Here is a 27,785-nt window from a genome sequence, read left to right as displayed (position 1 = left end):
GGTTTGATTCCCAGTCAGGGCACACACCTGGGTTGGAGGTTTGGCCTTCTGGGGCATGTGTGGAACACAACCAATTGATGTTTCTTTCTCACATCAATGTTTCTTACCCTCTCTTTCTCCCTCCCTTCCCCTCTCTCTAAAATCAAAACTACTTTTTTAAAAAATGTTTATAAAAGTGTTGATGGTTGGCACTTTTACCATGCTCCAAAACCACAAAGCCTTGGGCCAAAAATTAACAAAAACAAGAAAAGGAGACTGGCTCCAGTTCTTATTCATCTCCCCAGCAAGTGTCATTCAAACATGCTCAGAAGAAATGAGTAGATGCCTTTCCCTCTCACTCCAGGCCCCTGTCACACCATAACACTGCCTCGTTATCTGTCTTTCCCCAAATGATGACATTCTTCTATCCTGGTCATGAACTGTTGGCAGAGATATATGCAGTGGGCAGGTACTCAAGTGTTACAATTATTAGAGCATTTGGGGCAGCATTAGCTCATGAAATTCATACTCTTAACTGCAAAACCAAGTACTGTATTTGCAATCATTTTCTCTCCCCATTCCTGCCTGTTTGGTACAACAGACCATGGGTTTCCAGAACTTTGGAGCTTTCTTTTTTTTATCTATTATTTGCCCCTAAGAAGCCCTGCCCATGAACCTCAGAAGTTCACCTCTTCTCCAAAGTGGAGGAAGTGGTGATAAATAAATAAGCAAACTGGCATTTAGTGAGCATTAAGCACACAGAATATGAGGCAAGGTATTTCCCAGCACAGGTCGTGAGCAAAAAGGAATAAAAATTAGAACTAATGATCCACAGTCACATGCTAGATTTTTATTCAGTGCAACATACATTCTGTTTGAACACTTGGCCTCCACACTCTCCTGCCTTTCTCTCCACCCCCTTCCTCTTGGTCTGTTTGTGGGTCGTTCTTCCTCCATCTTACCTCCACTTGTTGAACTTCACGGCTCAGCCTTGCGCCACTTTCTCTTTTCCATCTATCTGTACTTTCTTCCTTAGGTGATTTCACCACACCCTAGTCTTTAAATACTATGTTAATTTTAATTTAATTATTTTATATATATTATTTTACTATATACAAAGGAGTGAAGTAGGAAGAGAGAGCGTAAGGGAGTCAATTCAATTCATGTATATATAACTTTAATTACTATATAGAGAGAGTGTACATATTGTACATTGACTCACAAATGCAGAGTTTCAGCCCAGTTCTCTCCTCTGCACCCCAGATCCATATATCTAATGCCTCCTTCACATCTTCCCTTGGATGTTCCAAAGGCACCACAAACTCAACATGTCAAAACTGAACTCATGTATGTTCTCTCTCTCAAAATCTGATCTTCCTTTGCTTCTGATATCAGTGAATGGTGCTTGCCATTCACTCAAGTACGCAAGCTGAAAACCCAAATTGGACATTTCCGTCTCTTTTATTGCCCACATCCAATCCATCACCAAGTTTTGATGTTTGCCTCCTAAATATTACTCACACTCTTATCACTTCAATCCATACAGAGATCATAAATCTTCTGGATTGACTCCTGCTGGTCTACCCACATCTATTTTGGTCTCCTACCATCTATTTTCCACAGCACAGCCAAAGAGATCATTCAAAATGCAAAGCTCTCTAATGGCATCTCTACTGGTCTTGGGATAAATAAACCTGGCCCCTGCCTGCAGGCATCAGCCCTCATTTGGTCTATATTCCCTTTTATTCTTTCCATCCAGCTCCCCTGCCTTCTTCAAGCTATCCTTGAAGAAGGATAGCTTGTCCTTCAACCTAAAAGTCTTTGCCATATCTTCATGGAGTTTACTCTAATTCATGCTTTAGATCTTGACTATCTCTTCCCCAGCACCACAAAAATATCTGTTAAAAGATACTGTGCTTTGAAGAGGGGATTCCTTTTTTCCTGCCTGGGTTTAGAGCCAGCTGAGAGATAAGATATGGAGGAAACCATCAGATGGAGATGAAAATGTCAGTTTTATGATCAATAGAGTTGAAAATGAGGCTGAGGTGGGCAATAACATCGTTATCCCCAGTACAAAATCCCAAATCAGGCAATCTCATAAGTGTCCACTATGCTGGAGACCTCCACATCTGTGCCCACAGGATAAGCACCTCACAGAACGCAGACCCTAGAGGAAGAACAGAATATGTGTTCAAGAAAGGAGAGGAGAAAGGGGTCCAGGCTATGCCTCTACCACCATCCTAAAGAGCCTTTCCCAGACTCACCAGCCGGGTAACTCACTCCATCTCCATGGAGCAGAGTACGGAGTGCAGCAAGAGGCAAGTGTTTTGGGAAAACCTTCCTCATAGAAACCAGAGGAGTAGATAAAAAAGCAATATACCTCTAACAAGTCAATAAGCAGCTATGAGTAAATGAGTAAATAAACTGGATACCTACTAAGTATCAGGTACAGAACTCTAAGCATTTTGGATACAAAATAAATAAGAATATCCAATATTTTTCAATACTACATGCCTAATGACTTCCAGCCAAGATGGAGGTATAGGTAGACACACTGTGCCTCCTTGCACAACCGAAAGACAACAGCAAATTTAAAAACAAAAAACAACCAGAACTGACAGAAAATAAAACTGCATGGAAGTCTGACAACCAAGGAGTTAAAGAAGAAACATTCATCCAGACCTGCAGACACTGGCAGCCGGGTGGAAAGGACTCGCAGTAAGGCGGTGGTTGGCAGACCCGGCAAGATGGAGGATTGCAGACTGGGCGGCCCCACATTCACATGCAAATAAACCAGGAGGAACAACTAGGGAGTGAGACAGACCGCACAACCCAGGGCTCCAACTCAGGGAAATAAGCCCTCAAACCTCTGACTGAAAACACCTGTGGGGGTTGAGGCAGCAGTGGAAGAAACTCCCAGCCTCACAGGAGAGTTCATTGGAGAGACCCACAGGGTCCTAGAACATTCTCAAATCTACCCAGAAATTAGCACCAGAGAGGTCCAATTTGATTGTGGGTAACGGGGGAAGTGACTGAAAGCCAGTACAGAGCTGAGCCAGCAGCAATGTTCCCTCTCAGACCCCACCCCCACAAACAGCGTCAGAGTGCAGAGACCTGGGTTGCCCTGCCCTAGTGAACACCTAAGGTTCTGCCCCTCACTATATAACAGGTGCCCCAAGACAAAAAAAAAAAAGGCCCATTGAAAAAACAGATCAAAGCTCCAGAAAAAACACAACTGATGAAATGACAAAGAGATAGCCAACCCATCAGATGCACAGTTCAAAACACCGGTAATCAAGGTGCTCACAGAATTGATTCAATATGGTCGCAAATCAGAGGAAAAAATGAAACCTTTGCAAAGTGAAATAAAGGAAAATGTACAGGGAACCAACAGTGAAGGGAAGGAAACTGGGACTCAAATCAATGGCTTGGAGCAGAAGGAAGAAATATTCAACCAGAACAGAATGAAGAAACAAGAATTCAAACAAATGAGGAGAAGCTTAGGAACCTCCAGGACAACTTTAAATGCTCCAATATCCAAATCGCAGGGGTGCCAGAAGGAGAAGAGGAAGAGCAAGAAATTGAAAACTTATTTGAAAAAATAATGAGGGAGAACTTCCCCAATCTGGCAAAGGAAATAGGCATTCAGGAAGTCCAGGAACCTCAGAGAGTCCCAAAGAAGTTGGACCCAAGGAAGCACCACCAAGGCACATCATAATTACATTAGCCAAGATTAAACAAAAGGAGAGAATCTTAAAAGCAGCAAGAGAAAAGGAGACAGTTACCTACAAAGGAGTTCCCATGAGACTATCAGCTGATTTCTCAAAAGAGACCTTGCAGTCAAGAAGGGGCTGGAAAGAAGTATTCCAAGTCATGAAAGGCAAGAACCTACATCCAAGATTGCTCTATCCAGCAAAGCTAGCATTTAGAATGGAAGGGCAGTTAAAGTGCTTTCTACATAAGGTCAAGGTAAAGGAATTCATCATCACTAAGCCCTTATTGTATGAAATGTTAAAGGGACTTATCTAAGGAAAAGAAGATAAAAAATATGAACAGTAAAATGACAACAAACCCATAGCTATTAACAACCAAACCTAAAAAAAAAACAAAAACAAAAACAAACTAAGCAAAAAACTAGGACAGCAACAGAATCACAAAAATGAAGATCACATGGAGGGTTATCAGTGGGGGAGTGGAAGGGGGAGAAGGGGGAAAAGGTACAGAGAATAAGTAGTATAAATGGTAGGTAGACAATAGACTGGAGGAGGCTAAGAATAGTATAGGAATGTAGAAGCCAAGGAACTTATATGTACAAGCCATGGACATGAACTAAAGGGGGGGATGCGGGTGGGAGGTGGGTGTGCAGGGCAGAGGGGAATAAAGGGGGAGAAATGGGACAACTGTAGTAGCATAATCAATAAAACATATCTTAAAAAATACTACATGCCTAGCACTCTTTTAGTACTTTGTCTGTATTACTTTACTATATTACATATAGTAATATTATATATTCATGTTAATATTTACTTTTATTTATTAATATAATTTATTTTATTTTAATATAATTTAATATATTGTGTGATAGGTTTATTATAATATATTTTATAATTATATAATGTATAACACTAAGTATAAAAATAATTTACTATCTTAATATTTGTAACATATAGATAGGCATATTTAATCTCCATAGCATCTTCATTATTTCCCTGCCCTCACCCTTCTGCCCCATAGGAGGAGGCCTGAGTAATGTGAGGTGTAAGCACTGGTCAGTCTCTGGTCTTCCATACTTCAACCATCCCCTCTGATTGAGCTGAGCCTTGTTCTAATTGCCCAGTGTCCCTGCATGCCAGTCATTAAATATTTTAAATAACACCATTGAATTAATACAGCTGTAATAAGGTTATTGATATTTTTGTCATTACTTAAAATCACAGCATCTTAGAGTTCAGAGTTGTTAGTTCTTATTAAAAAACAAGAATGGCCCTAGCCAGGTAGCTTAGTTGGTTGGGCGTTATCCCTTAAAGCAGAGGGTGGCCAGTTCAATTCCCTGTCAGGGCATGTGCCTGTGTTGTGGATTTGTCCCCAGTTGGTCCCTGGTTGGGATGCATGGGAGAGGTGGCCAATCTATGTTTATCTCTCACATTGATGTTTCCCTCTCTCTTCCTTCCTTCCCCTCTTTCAAATAAGTAAAGAAATAAATGTAGTTTTAAAAAAATGAATTTATATAAAGTGTCTAGAACAGCCTTGGCTGGTGTGGCTCAGTGAATTGAGTACTGGCCTATGAACCAAAGGGTCACCAGTTCGATTCTCAGTCAGGGCACATGCCTGGTTGTTGGCCAGATTCCCAGCAGGTGGTGTGTGAGAGGCAACCATACAGTGATGTTTCTCTTCCTCTCTTTCTCCCTCCCTTCCCCTCTCTCTAAAAATAAATAAATAAAATCTTTAAAAAAATAAAGTGCCTAGAATAGTTAAATTCATAGAGACAGAAAGTAAAATAGTAGCTCCCAGGGACTAGGGTTGGGAGGAATAGGAATTTAGTGTTTAATGAATAGACTTTTAGGTCAGGATAAAGAAAAAGTTCTGTAGATGGATGGTGGTGATGATTCCACAATGCAAATGTACTTAATGCCACTAAAGTGTATACTTAAAGACAGTTAAATTGGTGAATTTTACATTATGTATATTTTACCACAAAAAAGTCATTATAAAAATGGACAATTAAAAAGAGAATGAGATTACAAGTAGAAAATAAGTTCATAAAGGTAATAAAAGGATAGAAAAAATTATAGGTATTCAGAAAAACAATAAAAATGAATGATGGAGGATTTTTTAAATGAGACTAAAGAAATAGATTGCCTACTGGAAAATTGTTGGGATACTAATACCATATTTGTAATTTGTAATTTTTCACAAAGAAGAAATATATAATCTCCAAGAGAACAAGATGAAATTTAAAAATTTGGGTTGATTACCAGAAGCACTCCATGTCTGTGAGATAAATATTAAATTATGAAATGGTCTCTCCAGGGAAATTGTAAAAGTCATCTTCCAAAATATTAAAAATTAAATCATACAAAACATTAGACAGGCCTAATGTAGGAAATGACCCTGCTCTGTTTGGGGGAGGCAGACTGGAGGACTTGCTGGGGTTTTTCTATTATTTATTTTAAAGATTCTGCCAAGAAGCAAAACCCATATCGTCAGTTTCAGGAATAAGCTGTGAAGTTGCTATTTAGAATTCTTGAAAAAACAAGTGTTTTATTAGAGGTTAGAGGTATGGTTTGGGTTCTGTTTGGAGTGTATTAACCTGGAGACCCAGGAATGCCCAGACCCTGCACTATCAAGAATCCTTTATACTCCATGGGCTGAACCATGCAAAAGGAAAGCGCTAAATGCAAAGTTCTACTTCACTCAAGCTGAATAAGCACTTTATATTCCCACAAAGAGGGAGGGGGGTCTCGGGCTGGTTTGGAGAATTCCACTTCTGCTTAAGGTCTAGATGAGGTCTCATTTCTTTCCCCCAAACAGGAAGGGCCTGAGTCGGTAAAAGCCCCATGGAATGAAAGAGAGGAAGGTGTTGAGACTGCATCAGGTGTGGTAAACCTACCACCAAAGAATACTGCATATAGGTGCAAACTTTAACATTGACCCTGCCTATTGACGAAACTATTCCAACTAATAATCTGGGCTCTGAACAACAAAATTAATACCTCCTCTCTCAGGGCAAGCAAGCAACAGACATGGGCAAAGGCTTACAGGTATTGGGAGCAGGGGTAAGTGTCCTTCTCTCCATTTCTTGAAGGAAGAAATAATGTATGAGGGCTGATTAACTCTCAGAAATGCAAAATTATTTAATATGTATTATGTGTTCACCTCCTTTAGAAGGGAGGAGGCCAGTGGAAACCTGCAATGAAAAGCCTTTCTAGGCTTTGAGAATTGATGTCAAGGAATACTGTGCTTTGAAAATAAAAAGTCCTGTTACAAAAGGAGTCTTGTCTATAGTTAGATTAGGAAGACAAATGTTTTCAGTTGGAAAGGAAATACTTTACAAGATAAACTCAGACAAAATTAAGGAAGAGTAGTACTACCATGTGGAGCATACTGTAACATGAAATGGAATAAAACATGGAATTAAAAAATTAAACTTATGAAATAAAAGAGGAGAAGACTAGAAGGAATATCAAAGTGTTGGAATGTAGAAGACCAAACACCTGAGAATTTATCAGACAGCCCTCAGCAATTTATGGATGAAAGGGTACTATCTATGCATTTTCATTCATTCAATAAACATTTATTGGGTCCATTTTTGTGTCAGGCACAGGTAGGTGTTGAGAATAAAACAGTGGTGGGATACACACTGTTCCTTCAAGGTGGGGACGGCATATACTAACCAAAGAATCACATACCCATCTAATTATAAACCATGAAAAGTGCTGTGATATAAAACAGGAGGGCAAAAAAAAAAGAGCATGTAAAGAGTGAACTGATCTAGTTTGGAGGTGAGGGAAAGCTTCCTTTACGTGGGACCTTTGCATTGTGTGTCTTAATCTGAGTTTCCCAAAAGCAGACCCTAAGACAAGGATTTGGGCACAAGTGACTAATTTCAGAGCTGATTCTGGGAAGATGTGTGAATGAGTAGAGAAGTAAGATGGGAAAGAAGGAAAACCGTTAATGAGAAAGTTATCACTGTGGTGACTGGGGCTCAGTCCTACTGGGGACTCGCTGAGAGACTTTGTGGAACCCCCTAGGAATGTTTCACTATGGGGTGTAAGGTTGGGACATTTATTCACCAACTCCCACCCCTCCTTAGTTAAGGGTCACTGCAGTGGTGTTAAAATCTCAGCACTTGCAACTTTTCCTTCAGGCAGACAAGCACAGGAAGCTTGAATGGACACTGTAAGCCAAATGGCTCTCAAATGGGAAGAATGCCCAGAGGACCCGATAAGACAGAGATTTCAGGATCTCAGCCCAGACCTTCTAACTCAGTAGGTCTGGGGTGGAGTTGGAGAATCCATGTCTGACAGATTCCCAGGTGATGTTGATGCTGCGGGTTCAGGGACTACACTTTGGGAACTCCTGCTCTAGACCAGCCACAGAGCAGAGCATCAACAGTACCTGCTACTTACTAATATCTAAAAGATAATGGTCATTAGGTGACGAAGAGTTAGAGAGAAACAAGAGCTGTGCAGGTAGAGAGAACCCTCTCCGAAGACCCAGAGGCTAGAGAGAGTCTCTGTGGTGAGAGGAACTGAAAGGTAGAGCCAAAAGGGAGAGAGAGTACAACCAGATGAGACTGGCAAAGCGTGCAGGATCAGGTCAGTCATGGCCCTGGGGTACATGGTCTGGATTGTAGATACACTACATGTCCTTCTCCCATTCCTTCCACAACTATTTATCGAGCACTGGCTATGCACCAGGTGCTCTGCTAGGTGCTGGTGGTTATTGGTAGGAACAGGCAGAGGAGGGCAGGCTGCCGCAGGGACCTTCGTTCACATGGACTATGACACAAAGGTGCCCATGGAGCTGTGCATCAGGATGCAGTTGAAAGCTCCCTACCTTCAAGGAGCTTACATTCTTTTTTTTATTTTATTTTTCAATTACAGTTAGCATTTATATTATTTTATGTCAGTTTCAGGTGTAACAGCTTAGAGGTTAGACAATTATATACTTTACTTAGTGTCGCTCCCGATATTTCAAGAACCCGCCTGGCACCATACATAGTCATCACAGTATTATTGACTATATTCCCTATGCTGCATTTTACATCCCTCTGACTATGTCGAAACTGCCAATCTGAAGAACAAAATATATGATCAAACAAAACAGAAAGAGATTCATAGATGCAGAGAACAAACTGATGGTTGCCAGAGGGGAGTGGGGTTGGGGGAGTGGATGGAAAAGGTGAAGAGATTAAAAACTACAAAAGAAGTTTACACTTGCATGGCAGAGGGAAGACTGGGTGGGATAGAGACAAATAAGAAGACAAATGAATAATATCAAATTTTCCGTTAAGCTTCCTGGGAGAAAAAAGCAGATGAGGAAACCGGGGCAAAGGCTACTATAAACGGTGTGACCAGGGAAAGCTTTTCTGAGGATATGATGTGGGGCTGAGAAGGAGAGAGTCACAGGAAGAGCCCAGGGAAGGCTGGGGCAGCAGGGTTATGGCAAGTGCTGAGACGAAGGAAAGAGGAGTCCTGTCTCACTAGAGAATATGAGCGGGAGGGCAGCAAGATGTGTCGGCCTGGATCCCGTGAAGGCTTTTGAGCCTGTGTAAGGAGTTTGGGTTTTATCCTAGGATGGAAAGCTGTTGATGTTTCTAAGAGAAGAGAAAATGTTGTGATTGGCACATTTAAAGGAACACCGCAGCTACTGTGTCGGAAATGGACTAAAGAGAGCAGAGACCACTTACGAAGCTGTTGAATAAATAATCCAAGTGAGAAGACAGTGGTTAGGACTAGGGTGATGGCAGTGGAGATGCAGAGAAGTGGATCAATTTGGAATCTATTTCGGAGACAGACTTACCTTTAAATAAGTCATTGGAGAGGGGTGGCAAATGAGTGTTGGGAAATCAAGGCTGAGTCCTAAATTTTAATCTGGGCAAATGGAAGAGTGGTGGTGTCATTTACTGAGATGGAAAATGTGTTATTTTGAAATGCCTATTATACATGGATCTCCAAGTCTGGAGCCCTAAGGACAGGTCTGACATTTAGGAACATCAGCATAGAGACGCTATTTTGAGTAGGAGGAAATCAGCTAGACAGAAGATACATACAGAGAAGAAAAGAGGTCCCGGACAGGGGCCCATACCTACCATGCTGAATTTAAAGATCGGCTAGAGAAGAAGTCAACAAGGGAGACTGAAAAAAGAGGACAGAGGGAAGAAAAACATGACAGTATCCAGACTCCAAGAGGAGCAAGCATTTAGAAAGAGCGCAGACAAGTATCTAATGCTGCTGAGCGGTTTTGCCACACAGAGGTCATTAGTGATATAAGAACAGTTTCGATAGAGTGGTGGAAACACCAATTTAGGGTGAGTTAAAAAGTAATTTAGAGTTGAGGAAGTAGAGATAATGCATACAGGTATTTCGTTTGAATGGCTTTGTGTCCAAGTGGACCATAGCAATAAGTGGGTAGTGGTGGGATATATGTGATCAAGAGAGATCTTCCTGTCTTTCCTCCCTCCCTCCCTCCCTCCCTCCCTCCCTCCCTCCCTCCCTCCCTTCCTTCCTTCCTTCCTTCCTTCCTTCCTTTAAATGGGAGACTGTAGAATCTGTTCACACGGTGATGGCAGTGATCTGGAGGCAAGTTAGGAGAGAATTAGATGAAGTAGAGAGAACTGCTGATGTGGGAAGAGGGTGCATGCCTTCAAGAGCTCAGTCCTGAAGGGAGGCTGGGATCCAAAAATGAAGAGTTTATTGCACCAAATTGGTGCAAGGACACTTTTTCCATTTGCTTACTACGTTCTTAATGAATTATTTACTGAATTTAGTTCAAGGGAGAGAAAAGATTTGCAGTGACACCTCCTAGGCACCAGATGGTGATGTTCAGCTGTGGTCAGTTCTCTGTCACTTGAGTACCTTCTCAGGAACAAGTTAATAAGAAGTGCTTTTGTCCTTCCAAGCTGGGCTGAGTTGGCCCTAAGGCAATTGGAATTGTAGGTGACTTTCTGGTTTGGCTCTTTTAGTGGAACTGCAACTCCTGATCTGAGAAGAATAGAGAGGGTTTATGCATTTGAAGAGGACAACGCACAAAGGTTAGGTCAGGATCCTTTCTCAGAATGGAGGTTGAGAGTCAGCAAAGTACCTGCTATTCAAAACTGGGAGGAACCAGCTAGACAATAAATAACAATGAATATCAGGGAGAAGCCTAGTGAGTTCCTTACCAAGGAAACGCTTATCAAGTGGGATTTTCTACTGTGTGGTAGGAATTGAGTGTATAAAGGCTCTGGGGATTGGCCTCTTGCCCCGAGTCCTTCAGTGATTTATAAGTGATGGTCGCACTGTCCCCAGGCCAGCTGATGCCCAGCTACACCTCTGGGCCAAGCAAGTTGGCATCTGTACTGTCACTACTGGTTTTCCTTTGTGGGCCTTTGAATCACTGTCCTAGATGTACTGAAATAATCTCTTAATCACATCCTTCCTTTTTTACATCCTGGCCCCAAGCTGACCTCCTAGGAGGACATCCATTTGAGCAGCACAATAACCCAGCCAATCCCCACCCGCTCCTTGACTAACATGAACAGTGTTTACTTAAATATGTTTATGTATCATTTGCTGTATCCTGCTGTGCCTTTGCATCTTTTTAAAATTAGAGCCTTCCAATAAACCAATCCTATCCTTACAGACTGGTGTGTATTTCTTCCACCTTGGCAAGGGCTGCTCCTATTTGCCTCTGAATCTTTGGGATTATCCCAAAGATATCCCAGCAGGGATCTTGGTTTCAGTTTTAAGCAACTATTCCCCGCGCCACCCCCTTATATTTTCCACAGTCTTTATGCATTCTCAGGTCTCCTTCGTTTTGAAAAAATAATCTTTGCTTCTGTAGCACCTCCAAATTACTGGTCATATTTCTTGCTCTCCTTTTCCTAATAAACCTCTTTTTCTCTTTTAACTCTTTGAAACCGGTCTTCAGTTGACTATAAAATTGTTCTCTGCAAGGTGAACAATGATTTTCACCAGTCCTTATGTTCTTCAATCACTATTCTCTTGGAGTTCTCTGCATCATTCGATACTGCCGACCACCATTTCTTTCTTGAAAATAGTTTCTTTCTTTTCTTTTTTGCTTGCCTGACACTGAACTAACCTGATTCTTTTCCCACCTCTGATCCCTTTGCTCTGTTGCCTTAGATGACTCTTCTTGTTTCTGCCTTTGGGGAGCAGTTATGCAAGGGTCAGCCTCATTTGAGGGGTTGAGGCATCCCTTATGGCTGGCTTCTATGTTAATAATTTCTCTGTGTGATATGATCCTCTCACAAGATTGCCAGGCTTATTTACCTAATTGCTCTGTAAATGTTTCCCTGAAATATATGGCTTTCACCCCAAGTTCAACATTTCTTTGTTAAAATGCCTCATCTTTCCCTCACACCCTTAAATCAGCTCCTCCCAACTCCGTGTCTCAGTTCGGTAACTCCACTGTTCTTCTTGGTCATCCAAACACAAAAACTTTGGAGCATTTATGACCCTTTCTCAGACCTAGGCTTCAATCCTAGTGCTTCTGTATACCAGCTGTGTGGTTTAGGACAAGTTATATACCCAGGTGACAAATCTGACCATCAGTTAACTCACATCAAATAAGGATAATAAAAACTCAGGATTGTTGTGAGGAACATTTAAAGTGCCCTGCACAGCACTTACAACATCAAATATTCTCAAAAGCTTCTGGTAATAATTCTGTTGAAATTCCCACTGTCCCCCAACCCATATTACTTATCTTACCAATCAAAGACTTTTTCTTACATCTAAGTTATGCACAGATTCCAAACCAACTTTCTGGATTTGAGTCCATAGCTCTTCCAATACAGTATGTGTATTTTTACCAGATTAACCTTATTTGAACATTGCGTCCATGTGTTACTACTGTGTACCAACCAACTTTCTAATGGCTCCCTTTTTCTATCTGAGTCTAAATTTCTGTCCTCCTTAGTCTGGCCTCACTCCATGCTCACTCTTCCCCACAACTTCTCCTGGGCTCTTCTTTCTTCTCCTTGGCTGGTGAACCAGCCACGCTCACTTCAGCCTCATGATTTTTCATACTACTTTTTATAGATCTAACTCTGTCTACTCCTTCAGATACATTTTGATTTCTTTTCTTCATAAAATGTTCCATGACTTCACTGGTGACCTCCTTCAGAGGCTAGGCTATGACTGTCCTCAAAGTAGGTCTGTACTTCACAGTTTAGACTTACAGAGTAACAGAGTTTTTCTCCCTTCTGATTTTTTTAATGAATCATTTTTAAAAACACTTGCATACAAATAATAATAGCCAAGATGGAAACAACTCAAATGTCTTCATTGCTCAAAAGACATTTGGGTTGTTTCCATCTCTTGGCTATTATTCATATCTATATATAAGAATTTGTGTGGACATATGTTTTCATTTCTCTTGGGTATATATCTAGGAGTGGAATTGCTGGACTGTATGGCAACTCTGTGTTTAATGTTCTGAGGAACTGCCAAATTGCTTTTCAAAACAGCAGACCATTTTGCATTCCCACCAGCAATGTATGAAGGTTGCAATTTTTTCACATCCTAGCCAAAATTTTGCTTTGTCATCTTTTTTTAATCATAGAGTTTTAGTGAGGTGTGAAGTGTTGTCTTATTATAGTTTTGATTTGCATTTTCCTGATGCCTAATAATGTTGAGCATTTTACAATAGTATGTGCATATTGGCTATTTATATACCTTCTTTGGAGAATTGTCTATTCAGATCATTTGCCCTTTTTTAAAAAGACTTTATTTATTTTTAGAGAGAGAGGAAGGGAGGGAGAGGAACATCAATGGGTTGGCTCTCACATGACCCTAGCTGGGTACCTGGCCCATTATCCAGGCATGTGCCCTGATTGGAATTCTAAAGGTCACCAGTTTGATTCCCAGGAAGATAGGTGTTCAATCCACTGAGCCACACCAGCCAGGGTTCACTTGACCATTTTTAATTAGGCTACTAGTCTTCTTACTGGGTACTTATAATAGTTCCTTATATAGTCCAGATATAAGTCCCTTAAAAGATATATGACTTTCAAAAACAATTGTCTAATTCTGTGGTTTTTTCCCCCACATTTTTGATGTTATCCTTTGAAACATAGGCATTTTAAATGTTTATAAAATCACATTTTGTTTTCTTTTGTTGTTTTGCTTTTATGTACTACTTAAGAAGCCATTGCATAATCCAAAGCCACAAAGGTTCACTCCTGTTCTTTTCTTTCAGAATTTTATGGTTTAGATTATACATTTAGTTCTATCATCTATTTTGAGTTAATTTTTGTTTATGGTGTAAAGTATGGGTCTAATTTCACTCTTTTTTTTTAATGTGGATATCCTTTCTGATGTTTTATATATAAGCTTCCTGCATTACACTGATGTTCTTCAAAATTTCGTGACATTATATGTCTACATGTCTGTCTTGGTGCCCTGCTTGCACCCTGCCAAGCACACAATTAGCTACCTTGCTTCTGCGAGCATATATGTGAACATTTCATATTTTTGATAGGGGCAGAACTTTTCACAAGATGACATGATGTTCAAATTTAAAGGAAAAAAGTTTTAAGTATCGATCAGCATTATTTTCTACAAAACACTTTCTATTGGGTTGGTCAAAAAGTCTGTTACGTTTTTTCTGTAAAATAAAAGACACATTTTTTATTTTTGCCAATAACATTATTGATTTGGATATTTTGAGTATGTCGGCTATCTCTTGCTATTGACTTCTAGAGAGCAGAGGCCAGGGGTGCTGCTAACATCTTCCAATGCATAAGACAGCCCCACAGCAAAGAATTATTTAGCCAAAATGTCAATAGTACCAAGCAATTTTGCAAACCACTTTTGACACATTTGATCAGTCATAGCACCTTCTCCATACACACTGCACAGATCTTTTTTAATGTTTGAGTTTTTACCTTCCTTAAAATAATAAAGCATAATATGATGATGTGCATTTTCTTCCATCTTCAATATTAAAATGACTGCATAAAACTTCACTGATGTTGATTTTTTTTAAATGCACACCGATATGACAGCTGTCACAATACAACCTAACAAAATTGTTTTGAATGAAGTTAAAGGCAACTAAGCACTACTAGAGCCATTGTATGGAAAAAATCTAACAGACTTTTTGGGCAATCCAATATAATCTAGAGCACTAAATGTGAGCAGTGAATTTCTTTCCCCTTAAAGTAGAGCTTTCATTTTATCTCAGAGCCCTTCTTTCGGTCTGTATAGAAACAGCTCAGCCCTGGCTGGCGTAGCTCAATGGATTGAGCGCGGGTTGCGAACCAAAATGTCGCAGGTTCGATTCCCAGCCAGGGTACGTGCCTGGGTTGCAGGCCATAACCCCCAGCAACCGCACATTGATGTTTCTCTCACTCTCTCTATCTCCCTCCCTTTCCTCTCTAAAAATAAATAAATAAAATCTTAAAAAAATAAAAATAAATAAAATTCTATAAAAAATAAAAACAAAAACAAAAACAAAAAAGAAACAGCTCCACTCCTAGCAAATCCTTCTTGTTTTTGTTTGCCAGCCCTTTCCTTGCTATTTAAAGTGACTGCCTGCTTCTATCAAAAAATGTGGCATTACAACCTCCCCTCCCATTCTGAGTTCACACCACATGCCCCTTGATTTCTACCTCCTTAGTAGCATTACCAGTTCGGTCCAATTTAGGGAATGCCCGAGACAGAGAGTGAATTCTGCTCACCTGGTATTTGACAGGAATAATTCATTACATTTCATCTTGCTGGCCTCATTTAGCATTATTAACCATCCTTACACATTCACACTCACACGGACCTCTTCTTATTCTTATATCCCCCGATCTCTCTTTTTATTTTCAAACCCCATGGTTATATTTTATATTGAACTTTTAGAAATATAAAACACAGTTTAAGCTCAGAGAAAAAGCTGAAGTCAACCTGAGGATTACCAAGCTGGAGGACTGCGTTTGACGGCAGATTTGTGAGGTGTCATTTAGTCTAAATCTAAGTTCAGTGCTTGGTACCTTATTTGGATATTGCTGCTTTCAGTGCTTGAGCTGTTCTTCCAAACACTGGAGTTCTCGGCTACTTTTCAGTATGATGTAAGTACCACAAGTATTGCACTGTCTTCAAGTTTCTAGTGGGGGATTTCAGCTAAGATTTCACATCTGAATACACTGAAAGACTTGAGGTGGAAGTAAACATTTATGAAAAGCATTTGAAGGTCTCATTTGATAAACTAGAAAAAAACTGATTTAAGTCTGGCTCCTCTTTAATCTTCAAATCAACCAACAACTTGGAATATTTGAAAAGAAGGCCCTAAGGGACCAGATGCGCCCATCCTAGTCCAATTATCCCACAATGGTACTTAACAGAAGGTCACTGCCTTTCTGTGCTTTGTGGTCCTCAAACATATACTGCTGGTTTTCTGAAGCTAGTAAAGTTTTTCTCTTTTAATTCTTGAGAGTCCAGACTTTTTAAAAAAATTATTATTTTTATTGATTTTACAGACAGGGGGAGAGAGAGAGGGAGAGTAACAGAGAGCTGAGAGAGAAACATCAATCTGTTGCCTCTCATAGTGCCCAGAAGAGGGATGACTGTGTAACCTAGGCATGTGCCCTGACCAGTAATTGAATCCATAACCTCTTAGTTTATAGGAAGACATTCCACCCAACTGAGCCGCACAAGCCAAGGCTAAAGTCTCTTATAAAGTGATAATTAAGCTATTTAAAATGTTAAGAAACAGGACTGTTATTCATAGTATTAAAATCCACCCTCCTTTATCACTAAATGTAGGGAATATTCAGACAAGTGGGCAGCAGCCACTACAGCAGGCACTGTGGTGGAAAGGTCAGAAAGTAACTCACGGAGAATAAGAAAAGAACTAGAATGTGTAAGCTGAGTATTAAAAGGGTTTCTGAGCCACGATAGCCAGCTTTGAGAAATTTGTCTAAAGGAACAAGTATGTTCAGAAAGGACATGGATTTTTTCACTTCTATAAAGTCATGGTTGTGAAGCCATGGTTATTCAGACTTTATTGGAGCGCTTGTGAAGGTCATTAGGTACAATTCTTAGCCTCATTCTAGCTTCCATTGTAAATATCTATCCCCTCTACCTCTGATCTTTTTTTGTTCTCTTGTTTTGTGCCATTAATAATGTATTCTATCTCATAGTTTATGCATCCTTATACAGTGCCATAAGTCTTTGTGGGATGAGGTGTCAAAATAAACACATAAAAACTTAAAGGCAGGATTTCCCCAATAACGCAATTTCTCCACAGGAAAGACCTACTATTTCCATGACATTTGTGTTGATTTGGTATCAGCATGTTTTACATTTCTTTTGTACCAATGTATTTGTAAATTTGTTGGCAATACAATTTAAAGTTTCTACTCTAAGTTTTATTTGTGGATATTAAAAAGCACACAAGGAAACCCCTGAAAACCCTGCTCTGGAGTCTGGTCGCTGGTCTATCATTGGGAATGTAATGGCGTGCACAGAGAAACTGAGATGCTGAATACAATTTGAACTGGTGATAGAAGGGTTCTGAATGCAAAGCTTTGGAGTTTTTAGAAAATAAAAAAGACCCCTGGCTGGCGTAGCTCAGTGGATTGAGCTCGGACTGTGAAACCAAAGTGTCACAGGTTCGATTCCCAGCCAGGACACATGCCTGGGTTGCAGGCCATGGCCCCCAGCAACCGCACATTGATGTTTCTCTCTCTCTCTCTTTCTCCCTCCATTCCCTCTCCAAAAAAAAATAAATAAATATAAAAAAAAAGAAAATAAAAAAGAAAAAGAAAAAAGATCTCCTATGATCTCAACATCCAGAGAGCTTCCTAATTTTGTGGTGTGTTTCCTTCCAGATTTTTTCTCTGCATATTTAAGAATAGATAAACTTGTGATTTTACAGCTGCATGTACAGTTGTCCCCTAACAATTTTCGTTTATTAAAAAACATTTCCCCATATATTTTCAACACCGTAATTTACATAAATCTTCTCTCCTCTCTGGTTCCAAGCCAGCTACTTGAAATCTCCACTCGTAGAAATAATTGGAGAGTGGAGAGACTACAGACTCGAGGCATCAATTTCTCCATGACTACTAGCTGAAAATACTGTAGTGGTTTTCCCTATTTGTGTGTGTGTGTGTGTGTGTGTGTGTGTGTGTGCGCGCGCGCGCGCCAAACCTCTGGCATCTGACTCAATTTCGATGCTTTCCTTTGTGGGTCCCACCCTTTTCTTGAGGCCTCTAATCTGGTTTCCCAATTGTGTTGATGAGCCAAGGCTTATTTACCTGGTGGGTTCCTCTTTCAAGAGTTTTACAAAGCTCAAGACAATTTTGAGACTTTTAAACCTGGGGTCTTTTATGGGATCTGCGGTATCTTATTCGCGTCTTCTAGACCTACATTTTTTGAGCCATGCATTTGCCAGCGAGGCAGTTCCCCTGATTAGCTGTTTCTGAAGAGAGCCCACTCGCCAGAGCACTCCAGTAAATGGGGAAGTGAAAAGTAAAATGGGAAGCTGGAGGACCGTTCTCCATCGCTAGACGGTCTCAACAGGTAAGGTTCTTAGTTCCTCCCTATACTTGCTGGCACCAGTCCAGAGCTATTGAAATTCCTTCAAGGTGTGGCTGAGGGTGGGGTAGAGGAGGTATGTCCATCTAAAAGCCTTAGTGGACTGTAAGATTTCAGTTGCCCATAGAGACATTAAAAGAGCTGGAGAAAGTTTCAGAGTAAAACCACTGTACTTATTATTTTTTTCTTTTTTTTTTTCCCCGTTAAACAAGAGCATCGTAGGACGTATTTGGCTCACTTCTGGCTGGAGCTTCCGAATGGGTTAAGAGCGCGTGCAAAGTCTTGGGAGTCCAGTAGGAGTTGCTGGTTGTGCCGGACATTACTTGCAAAGCAATTTTTGTGGTTCACCTCCCTCTGGGTTTTGTCATTCTTTTGTGGGATGTTCACGGAGCTGGCTTGAGCAACTACTTTTCAAAGTTTTCACGTCCCAAACCTCATCTCCAGCTCCTGGAGTGCGGCACGTCTCACCGCCCCGAGACTTCTGGTCCCTCTCCAAGCGTGGGGAGGGGGCCGGAGGTACTTTGTTCCCTGAAAACTACCCTGTCCTGGGAATTTCCTGTGGCCGTTTCTCACGGACAAGCCCCCTCCACCGGCTGGAAGCGCAACCACTCTCTGCCACGGCTCCCGCACAGCCAGAGACGCGAGCAGGGAAGGAGCGCCCTGCTGCCCACCCGCGCTCCCCTCGCTCCCCCTCCTCAGGTCCCGGCGAGAGCCCGGATGTTGGATTCTATCCCTACGCCGGGTCCTTCATTTCCATAAAAGGGCAGCGGCTCCGCGGGGCTGAGATTGCTGCCGCCGCGGGCGCCCCCCGCCCCCTTCGCTCAGCTCCCGCCCCCGCGCCCCGCCCCGCCCCCAGCCCGAGTCCGCGCGGCCCCCTGCCCCGAGTGCGGTCGCTGGGGACGGTGGGGGAGGGGGCGCGGCAGCCCGGCCCGCTCCGGGCGGCTCGGCCCGGAGGAAGGAGGGAGCGGGCGCGCCCAGCCGCTGCTGGACTCCAACTGAGGGGGCGGGGAGAGAGGGGTGGAGCCCCGGGAGTGAGAGGCGAGGGGCCGCGACGACGGGACTCCATTAGTAGCTCCAGCCGGGACGCTGCGCTTTGCCGGTTAAGGTGGGCGAACCGGACGCCGCTGCCCCGCGAGCCACCGCCTTCGCGCTGTTGCCGCGCGAGCCGCAGGTTGGGAGCGCGAGGGGCGCGCGGTGAGGGGCAGGGACCTCGGCTGATACCTCGGTGGGGAGCACGGGTGGTCAGGAGGAGAAGGAGGAATGTGGGGCCCGCGGGCGGCGTCTCGTCGGCCGGGGTGCGGCCGGGCAGGTGAAGCCCACTGCGGTCCGCTAGACTGGGGCCGTGCGGGCGGGTGACGTGGTGGCCGCCGCGGGGCGGGAGCGCAGGGCGGCCGACGGGAACGGGCGCGGGGGCACAGAGTGCTGCCCGCAGCCCGGCCCCCGCCGCCGCTCTCCCGAGTTCGTGCGGAAACGCTCGCGTCCTTCACGTCCCCCCCCGTTGCCGACTCGGTGCTTTCGGTGGGATTTGCCTTCCTTGGGAGGAGTGACGCTTACGAGAGCCATTTCCTCCGTGCTCGCAGGAAGGAGCCATGGCTCTGGACGGGATAAGGATGCCAGATGGCTGCTATGCGGATGGGACGTGGGAACTGAGTGTTCATGTGACGGACCTGAGCCGCGATGTCACCCTAAGAGTGACTGGAGAGGTGCACATTGGAGGGGTGATGCTCAAATTGGTGGAAAAACTCGGTGAGTAGCATCCCAGACTGCGAGGAGGGGAGAACTTTAGGCGAGGGGGAGGGGTGGATTTTAGAAATCTTGGTTGGCGTCCCACAAATACGTTTTTAAAAATGTAAGATTTTTCAGTGTTTAAGCAATAGATCTTTTCCTCTTCGCAACATGTTTTTTATCGTTACTCTTTCAAGTTTTCATAATGTGATTCCAACTTCCCGATTAATACATTTAATTGCACAGTTACCCGGGATAACGCCTTAATTCTTCTTTAAATTTAGTGAGTTCACATTAAAAGAAATGAGAAACATGCACAAGTGGATGCTGGGAGGGGGATATTACAGGGTTTGTGGTTATCAATTACTTATCTTCAGTTTACCCGAATGTTGGTGACGTTTGGACTTGAGGCAAATCCACTTGGATGATGCAAAATCTACTTAAGAATGAACTGTACAGGAAAATGTGCAACTCCTGTCGCCAATATCAAGGTTCTGTATAGCTGTACTCCTGCGTGGAGTGTATTAAAATAAATTTCCAGTCATCCACTCTTACAAGGGGTGGGGCAGTGTTTGACTATCTATAGTCCATGCTTTAAGTAAGCTATTTCGAGTGTCCAATTTTATATTAATAACAAGCTGGTGAAAGAATTTTGTGTTAAAAACGGACGTTAAGCTACTTAGAGATGGATAGTATTTGCTTGGGTACAACTATATATTGAGTTCATTTAAAACTGACTCAATTTTAAATAGTAGGGTATACAACAATCTGAAGTGTAAGGAAATTTTACAGCACACATTTTTTGTGATGGATGAAACCACTTTCAGCTGGAAGAATCTACTGAAATCATTCAGTACATAATGTTGTCACAAGAGAAATGCTGGGCGTACTGTCTTCCTGAGCTTCAAAGTGCCTTTTATATGTAATACAGTTCTGATAAGGTGATGATGGTATGTGTGGCGTAGTCTTTTTAGGCTTTTGGGTTTTTTGTGTTTTTAAAAAAGCATTCTTTCTTCAAGCCACTCTGGGAAAGTAGAAAAGTGGTATTTATCAGGAAATTTATTTCTTACCAAGGGATTATTGTATAACCTACCATATAAACTTACTTGACTAGTGCCCCAATGCAATATGCAAAATAAGACAGAGTTCATTTAGGTGGACTGTCTTTGTATTCCTACAGGAAATTTAATTATTGAAGGGCCAAAAAGAAGCTCCATGCAAGGTAGTTGCCTCCTCAGGACTGCATTCTTTGGCTCCCTGAGACAGCCCACGAAAGAGATTCCCCTGGGGTAGTTCTTTGAAAATGAGACTTTTCTGTATTGTTTATCCAGTTAACTAGTGGTTAACATTTTTTCTGATCTGGTTTGGATAAATCAGTTACTGTTTGCAAAATATTTGTAACTCTTTTGTCCAGCACTAGTGTGGGGATTATTTAAGGAAGAAAATATCAAATATAATTGTTCATATCTACTTTTGTTTTCAAAGGAAACAAGCATTTACATCAGAAATTGCTTTAGGATCTTATTAATAATACTGGTTTCAACAAGAGAGATTGCTTATTATGGAAAAGGAGCTGTTGAAGGTGACAGAGACAACTTGTAGTTCTTGAAAGCCAGCCTTTAATGAATAAATAATGAATTCTATATTTATATTACATTGATTAGAATTATGTATTACAGAATCCCAGACATACATAGAAATACAGAGAATAAACTATTTACAGGGAGAACTGATGTTAATTTTAAGTGACTGTAATCTTAATCTTTTAATGTTCATGCATTTAAAATGTTTTATACAGTGAAAAGGAGCTCAACATTGTAGTAAATGTTGTGTACATGGAAACCTTGCATCTTTCTTGAACTGAACCAGTACCAGTCCTCTTAATATTTTGACTTCCAAATACAAAGCGCTTATCAACATAATTCTGATGTTCCTGTTTAGTACAAGTAAAGCTAAAAGATGTTTTGCTCCTTGCTTTAGGATTAGCGAATGGTGAACAGTTTTGTTACCTGTTGGCTAGTAAATAGAGAAATTCAGTAGAGCAGCATTTAAAATTTACAAATTAATCTAGTAAAAATAGAAAAGAACTTTATAATTCTTTAGAGTTGCCTAAAACTGGAATGACCTGTTTTCTGAAGCCTTAAGTTGTGTCATTGAAGGTGTTAAAGGGCAGACTGAATGGCTACTTGTTAACAGTAGCTATAGTTGATCAGAGCAGCTTGGTGCAGTCTAGATGATAAGAGGTGGAGGTCAAGGTAGGGATGAGATAGCATAGGGTCTTATGTCTCTGGATTGTAGAGCAAGGATGGACAATTAGCAGAACCAGCTAGCTACTGTGGCCTTGGGACAGTTACGTACCTTGAATCAAAAGCTACTACACCATTCACCTACAACCTTAACTCCAAATGCTTATATGATATACTCTTATTCTCATTAGAGTGTGTATAAATACCTAAGTATTATGTTTTAAGACTGTCTTCTCTGATCAATGATAGCAATTTGTTTCTCTGGGTCTAATCAATTTTACAGTGACTCCTCCCCTTAACACTGTAGTAAAATTTTGTATGTGCACATTGTGGAATTTCTTGAAAAGAGGCTTTTTAGCTTTTACTAGATTCTCAAAGAGGCCTATGATTAAAAAAGGTTACGGCACAACTGTGCGGATTGGCCTTTCAGGGTCACCCTTATTGTGAAGGTACAGTGTTCATCCCAGACTTAAGCAGTTAATTAAGCTAAAAAAGTAGGTAATGCTTCCTAAGTGGGTGTCATTTTTGTAGTTAGAATTTTACAAAGAACTTTAAGCCATGATTTTTACATTTATGACTTTGTTTCAAAGATCTGAAAGGTCCCTTTTAAATTTCAATGTAAGCATTGACCGGTGTCCTGCAGAGCAAAAGCTCTCTGATTCAATTCTGGTCTGGTCACATGTCTGGTGTGCAGGTGGTCCCTAGTTGGGGTGAGGTAGGGGTGTGTGGGAGAGGCAGCAGATCAGTGTTTCTCTCACGCATTGATGATTCCCTCTCTCCCTTCTCTCTAAAAAATGAATAAATAAAATCTTTTATTTTTAAATTTTTTAAAAGATTTATTTATTTATTTTTAGAGAGGGGAAGGGAAGGAAAAAGAGAGGGAGAGAAACATCAGTGTGTGGTTGCCTCTCACGTGTAGGAACCTGTCCTGCAACCCAGGTGTATGCCCCTGACTGGGAATCAAACCCGTGACCCTTTGGTTTGCAGGGCTGCGCTCAATCCACTGAGCTATGCCAGCCAGGGCTAAATAAAATCTTTAACAAATAAAACAGTATAAAACACATTTGTCATTCTGTACTAATCTTTTAAAAGAAAGCAAAGATGTACACCAAGAAGTGGGTTTTAGGGAATTATATCATGATGTGACAAGTGGTTGTATCTGTGATTTGGTCTAGGCTGATACTGGACAAATGATCTTTAACATGGATCCTCTTAATGTTTATACCTCATTCCAAAAATGAAAAATTGTTTCTACCTTTTTTAATATACAGATTGAATGAAACTCTTAAATACAATTTTTAAAATATATTGCACGTTTTGTTAAAAACAATTTTCAAGCCTGTATGGTGTTTTTTACTTTAAAGAAAAGGATTAAAATATAAAACATAGGGATAAGGATTATAAATATATTAGAGAATAGAATTATAAAGCAGTTGTATTAAAAAATAAATTTTGTAAAGAGGCTGAATTTTATGGACTTTCCTGATGTTTCTCTGGAGATCATTGAGAAATACTAAAACTGTTCTCCATAGGATTTAAAGTTTAGTCAGGATTTGAGGATTCTAAATTCCAGAGAGATACTTTGTTTTAGTGCATTTTAATAATCACTTTATAAAAATTGTTTTTTAAAAACTTATGTGTACAATTAAATTTTTACCTTTATATAAAAATTCATTTTGGTTGAGGAATAAAGAATTTCTTTGTAACTTGAAACTCACTGAATGGAAATCTCCAGCCAACTCTACAAGCTTGAAAGGAAGAATAGACTATGTGATTTGTAAGTACCTTCTAGCTCTGATTATGAGTAGGAAGAATGTAGAAATTGATTTAGATCAGGTTAAATAATTCAGAGGGGAAAATGTAAGTTGGGTGACTCAAGCATAACTATAAAGAGATATATGGAGTTGACTTACACAAGTTTCAGGAATATGTTTCTGAATGTAGACTTTAGAAAGAAGTTTGTACTTGCTTTAAAGTCTGTTATGTTCTTGCCAAAATAATGTTGGAGTTGTATGTTACAATAGTTAGGTTGTAAAGTTATCAAACATGATCAAAAGAAATTTTAATTAAAATTATCCTTAGAAATCTCTTAAAGTGATCTTGAAGTATTGTATGTCTTCTGTTTCTCACAGAAGGGCACAATAGCTAGTTTTTCCTTTAGAAGCTGCAAAAATTTTGTTAGTTGAGCACTAGATGAAGTTGGCTTACATTAGGGGCTTTGTTTCACAGAAATACTTTAAACACTAGGATTAGAGTTTGGCAAGATGCATACAGGGAGAGAGGCGTAGGTAACTGGACAGCTCCCTTCTCATACTTTTGCTTAGTGCTGCTCCTTGGGGAAGGCATGATTATGTAGTTGGAATGGTGTCTATGACTTTGAAATCCTGTTTTTCCCCCTGAGGGCTTATGGTTGAATTCATGGAAATAAAATGTCTACATGATGCAATCTCACTGCATTCACAGTGAAATATATGAAGATTTCTCTATGAACTTAAAATTTTTTTTTAATCTTGGAATAGAAGGAGAGAAACATATAATGGTGAAATTATATCTATTAAAGTGAGCTGAGTTTTAGTTATATATGTATTGTTTGATAGTAAGTTTACTCAGTGTTGAGAATACTGTTGATGATCCATAGGAACTGGACATTGTAATTTTATGGTTCCTAGCAAATTTTAAGCTCCTTAAAAATAGAGGATAGTAATGTAAATTTTATTAAAATTATATCACCTAATAAAGTGTGTGCTATTCCTTGCATACATTTTGTGTTGTTTCCTGCTGTGTTTGACACTTCATTTTTTTTTTTTCAAATCAGCAAATACTATTTGATTCCAGCTAGAGTTAACTTATACTTACAGAGGCACTAAAAAGAATATATGTTTGTTTATGCAGTTTCTTAGAAAAGATCTTGTTGGAAATATCCAGTACCTATTGAAGGAAACTGAAAGAGAATTTAAAGTTTTACCTTTTATCTGACTATTTTTTTCTAATTTCAAACTTCTAAGTTCAAGTATAGTAACAGTAAACATTGTATAATCTTCATGTGAATCACCAGTTAGCATTTTGCCATTTGATTTCTCTGCACACACATACACACACTCACTTTTGAACCATTTAAGTTGCAGACATCATAATCCTTCATACTTAGATATTTAAAAAATGTATCACCTAGGAACAAGGACTTTCGCTTAAACGTTACAGTGCAATTATCAAATCCAGGAAATTTAACATTGAATTGATACTATCGTCTACTATGTATCTGTATTCAAATTTGCAAATAGTTCTAGTAATAGTCTTTGTTTTTTCCATTCCGGATCTCATTCCACATTGAGTTTTAACTAAATTGACTTCTCTTAGGATCCTTAATTTTATTTTTTTTATTTTTAGTGAGAGGGGAAGGAGAAGGAGAAGGACAGAAAAACATCCGTGTGTGAGAAACATTGGTTAGCTGCCTGGCCCACAATCTAGGCCCTGACTGGGAATTGAACCTGGGACCTTTCAGTTCACAGGCCAGCACTCGTGCTGAGCCATACCAGCCAGGGCAGGGTCCTTTAATATACAGAATGGCTACTAAGTTTGGAACCACAGGAGAATATATAATAAATGGTTGATTAAAATTACATTAAGATACATGTAAAGTAATAAATAGTATGTTTCTAGACTTTATAATCACCCTATAGAACAGTTTCTTAACCTTTGTCTTTTAAGACACTATTAACTTTTAAATAAGATTCTGTTTTTTTTGTTTGTTTTTGTTTCTGTTTTTTTAGAGATGTTGTTTATTTTTAGAGAGAAAAGGTAGGGAGAAAGAGAAGGAAACATCCATGTGTGAGAGAAATGTTGATTGGTAGCCCCTCCCATCCCCCCAGCTTGGGGACATGGCCTGCAAGCCAGCCATGTGCCCTGATTGGGAATTGAACTGGTGACCTTTTGCTTTGTGGGAAGATGGCCAACCCACTGAGCCACACCAGTCAGGGCTAAAGAAAGACTTTTTATCAGTGCAAATTTCACTTCAAAATGATATTTTTATAGGTTTATTTTCATATACTTTGTATTTAAAATTCAGTTATTTTCTTAGTTTACTGTTAAGTTATTGACAATATTTTTAGACATCATTTGGTATAGATTTCCCATATTGGCTGTCTTCAGGCTGCAGTAGGTGGTAATAAATTAAACAGAATAGTAAGAAACAACATTCAGGCCCTGCCACTTAATGGTATGATCTAGGGACAACTAATTCAACCTTCTGGGTGGGTTTTTATTTTATTTATGTTTTCATTGAATTTATTGGGGTAACATTGGTTAATAAAATAAACACAGATTTCAGATGTACAGTTTTATAATACATCTGTATATTGTGTTAAAAATATAGAACAGCCCTGGCTGGCATAGCTCAGTGGATTGAGCACGGGCTGAGAACCAAAGCATCGCAGGTTCGATTCCCAGTCAGGGCACATGCCTGGGTTGCAGGCCACGGCCCCCAACAACCGCACATTGATGTTTCTCTCTCTTTCTCCCTTCCTCCCTCCTTCCCTTCCCTCTCTAAAACTAACTAAATAAAATCTTTTAAAAAATATGTAGAACACATCACTAATTTGCATGTCATCCTTGCTCAGGGGCCATGCTAATATAATTGCCGTTTTAGTGTCTGTGCTGCTGAAGCAAGCACCTGAGTGGGTTTTGGCATCTCTACAATGCAAATTAAAGAAAAACAAAGTTTCTCATAGGTTTTAGAGAGAATTAAAAGAGGTAATATGTGTGGAGAAATGTATTATATAAACTATTAGTGCTATACAAATGATAGCAGCTATTTTCTAAGTAGCATTAAAAGTCTCTGAGTATACTGAACTGGAAAAAAAGGAAAAGGGAGTTAAAATGTAATCTAGACTATTTAATGTTAATAGGTTTCAGCTTTAATGGTGAGAAACAGTATTCCTCAGGAGCTTGCTTTGGTACTACATTGTGTTCTCACCCCCTAAATAACAAGAAAAATAGTTATCATTCCATCCTTCCTCTCATTTTCAAACACACACCTGCCCTTGTAATGTAGCCAAGAGCTATTTACTATTTTCATGAGATTTCTGAAATGGAATGGAGCAGTAAGTGGATGGTGGTATCTTAGAGATTTGAAAAATGTATAACCACGAATGCTTCAGTAGTAAATTGTGTACTTCATATATTTTATAAGAAAATATTTTGTATACAGTTATAACAAAGATATGATATAAAATTGTTTCTTGGCACATGAAAACATTGAGTGCATTTAGAAATTAGTGAATTTTTTTATTTCAATAATTTTATTAAAATAAAAATTGTAATGTCATGCTATGGTATTTTACAAAATGGCATAGTATACACCCAGTGTGAGATAAACATATTTCAAAATAATATTTTAAATTAATATTTTTAAAATTGAGATATGGCCTTTTACAGTTGGATTTGTGGTTTCAAATTTATAGCCACTATAATCCATTCCTAACAAATTATTTGTGTAATTATTGCATTTTTGTCTTGTTAGTTTTCTTACAAGGTCAGGCTTACTGAGTCATGATTTACAAATAGCAGAATTCATTCTCTT

The 27,785-nt window shown here is 40.1% G+C and overlaps 1 protein-coding gene and 1 pseudogene across 8 annotated transcripts in view; one reads left to right on the top strand and one right to left on the bottom strand.

Moving 5' to 3' along the window:
- The first annotated feature begins 19,113 nt into the window (after positions 1-19,113).
- FERMT2 (FERM domain containing kindlin 2) overlaps positions 19,114-27,785 on the top strand; it is a 76,130-nt gene continuing 67,458 nt past the window's right edge. For 4 of the 8 annotated variants that reach the window (XM_045822836.1, XM_045822835.1, XM_045822833.1 and 1 more), the window contains exons 1-2: positions 19,115-19,407; positions 19,817-19,982. In XM_045822836.1, coding sequence (XP_045678792.1) covers positions 19,826-19,982 — 157 coding nt within the window. In that variant the 5' untranslated portion in view covers positions 19,115-19,407; positions 19,817-19,825. Of the gene's footprint in view, positions 19,431-19,816; positions 19,983-27,785 lie in introns of all 8 variants that reach the window. The other 4 variants (XM_045822832.1, XM_045822829.1, XM_045822831.1 and 1 more) reach the window with 3 other exon arrangements.
- LOC123808998 lies at positions 26,779-26,876 on the bottom strand (annotated as a pseudogene).

Source organism: Phyllostomus hastatus, unplaced genomic scaffold, assembly GCF_019186645.2.
Source record: "Phyllostomus hastatus isolate PE091 unplaced genomic scaffold, TTU_PhHast_1.1 phas_scaffold_501, whole genome shotgun sequence".
Classification (NCBI taxonomy): domain Eukaryota; kingdom Metazoa; phylum Chordata; class Mammalia; order Chiroptera; family Phyllostomidae; genus Phyllostomus; species Phyllostomus hastatus.
The sequence above is the reverse complement of the archived record's forward strand: the minus strand, read 5'-3'. Positions and strand labels throughout refer to the sequence as shown.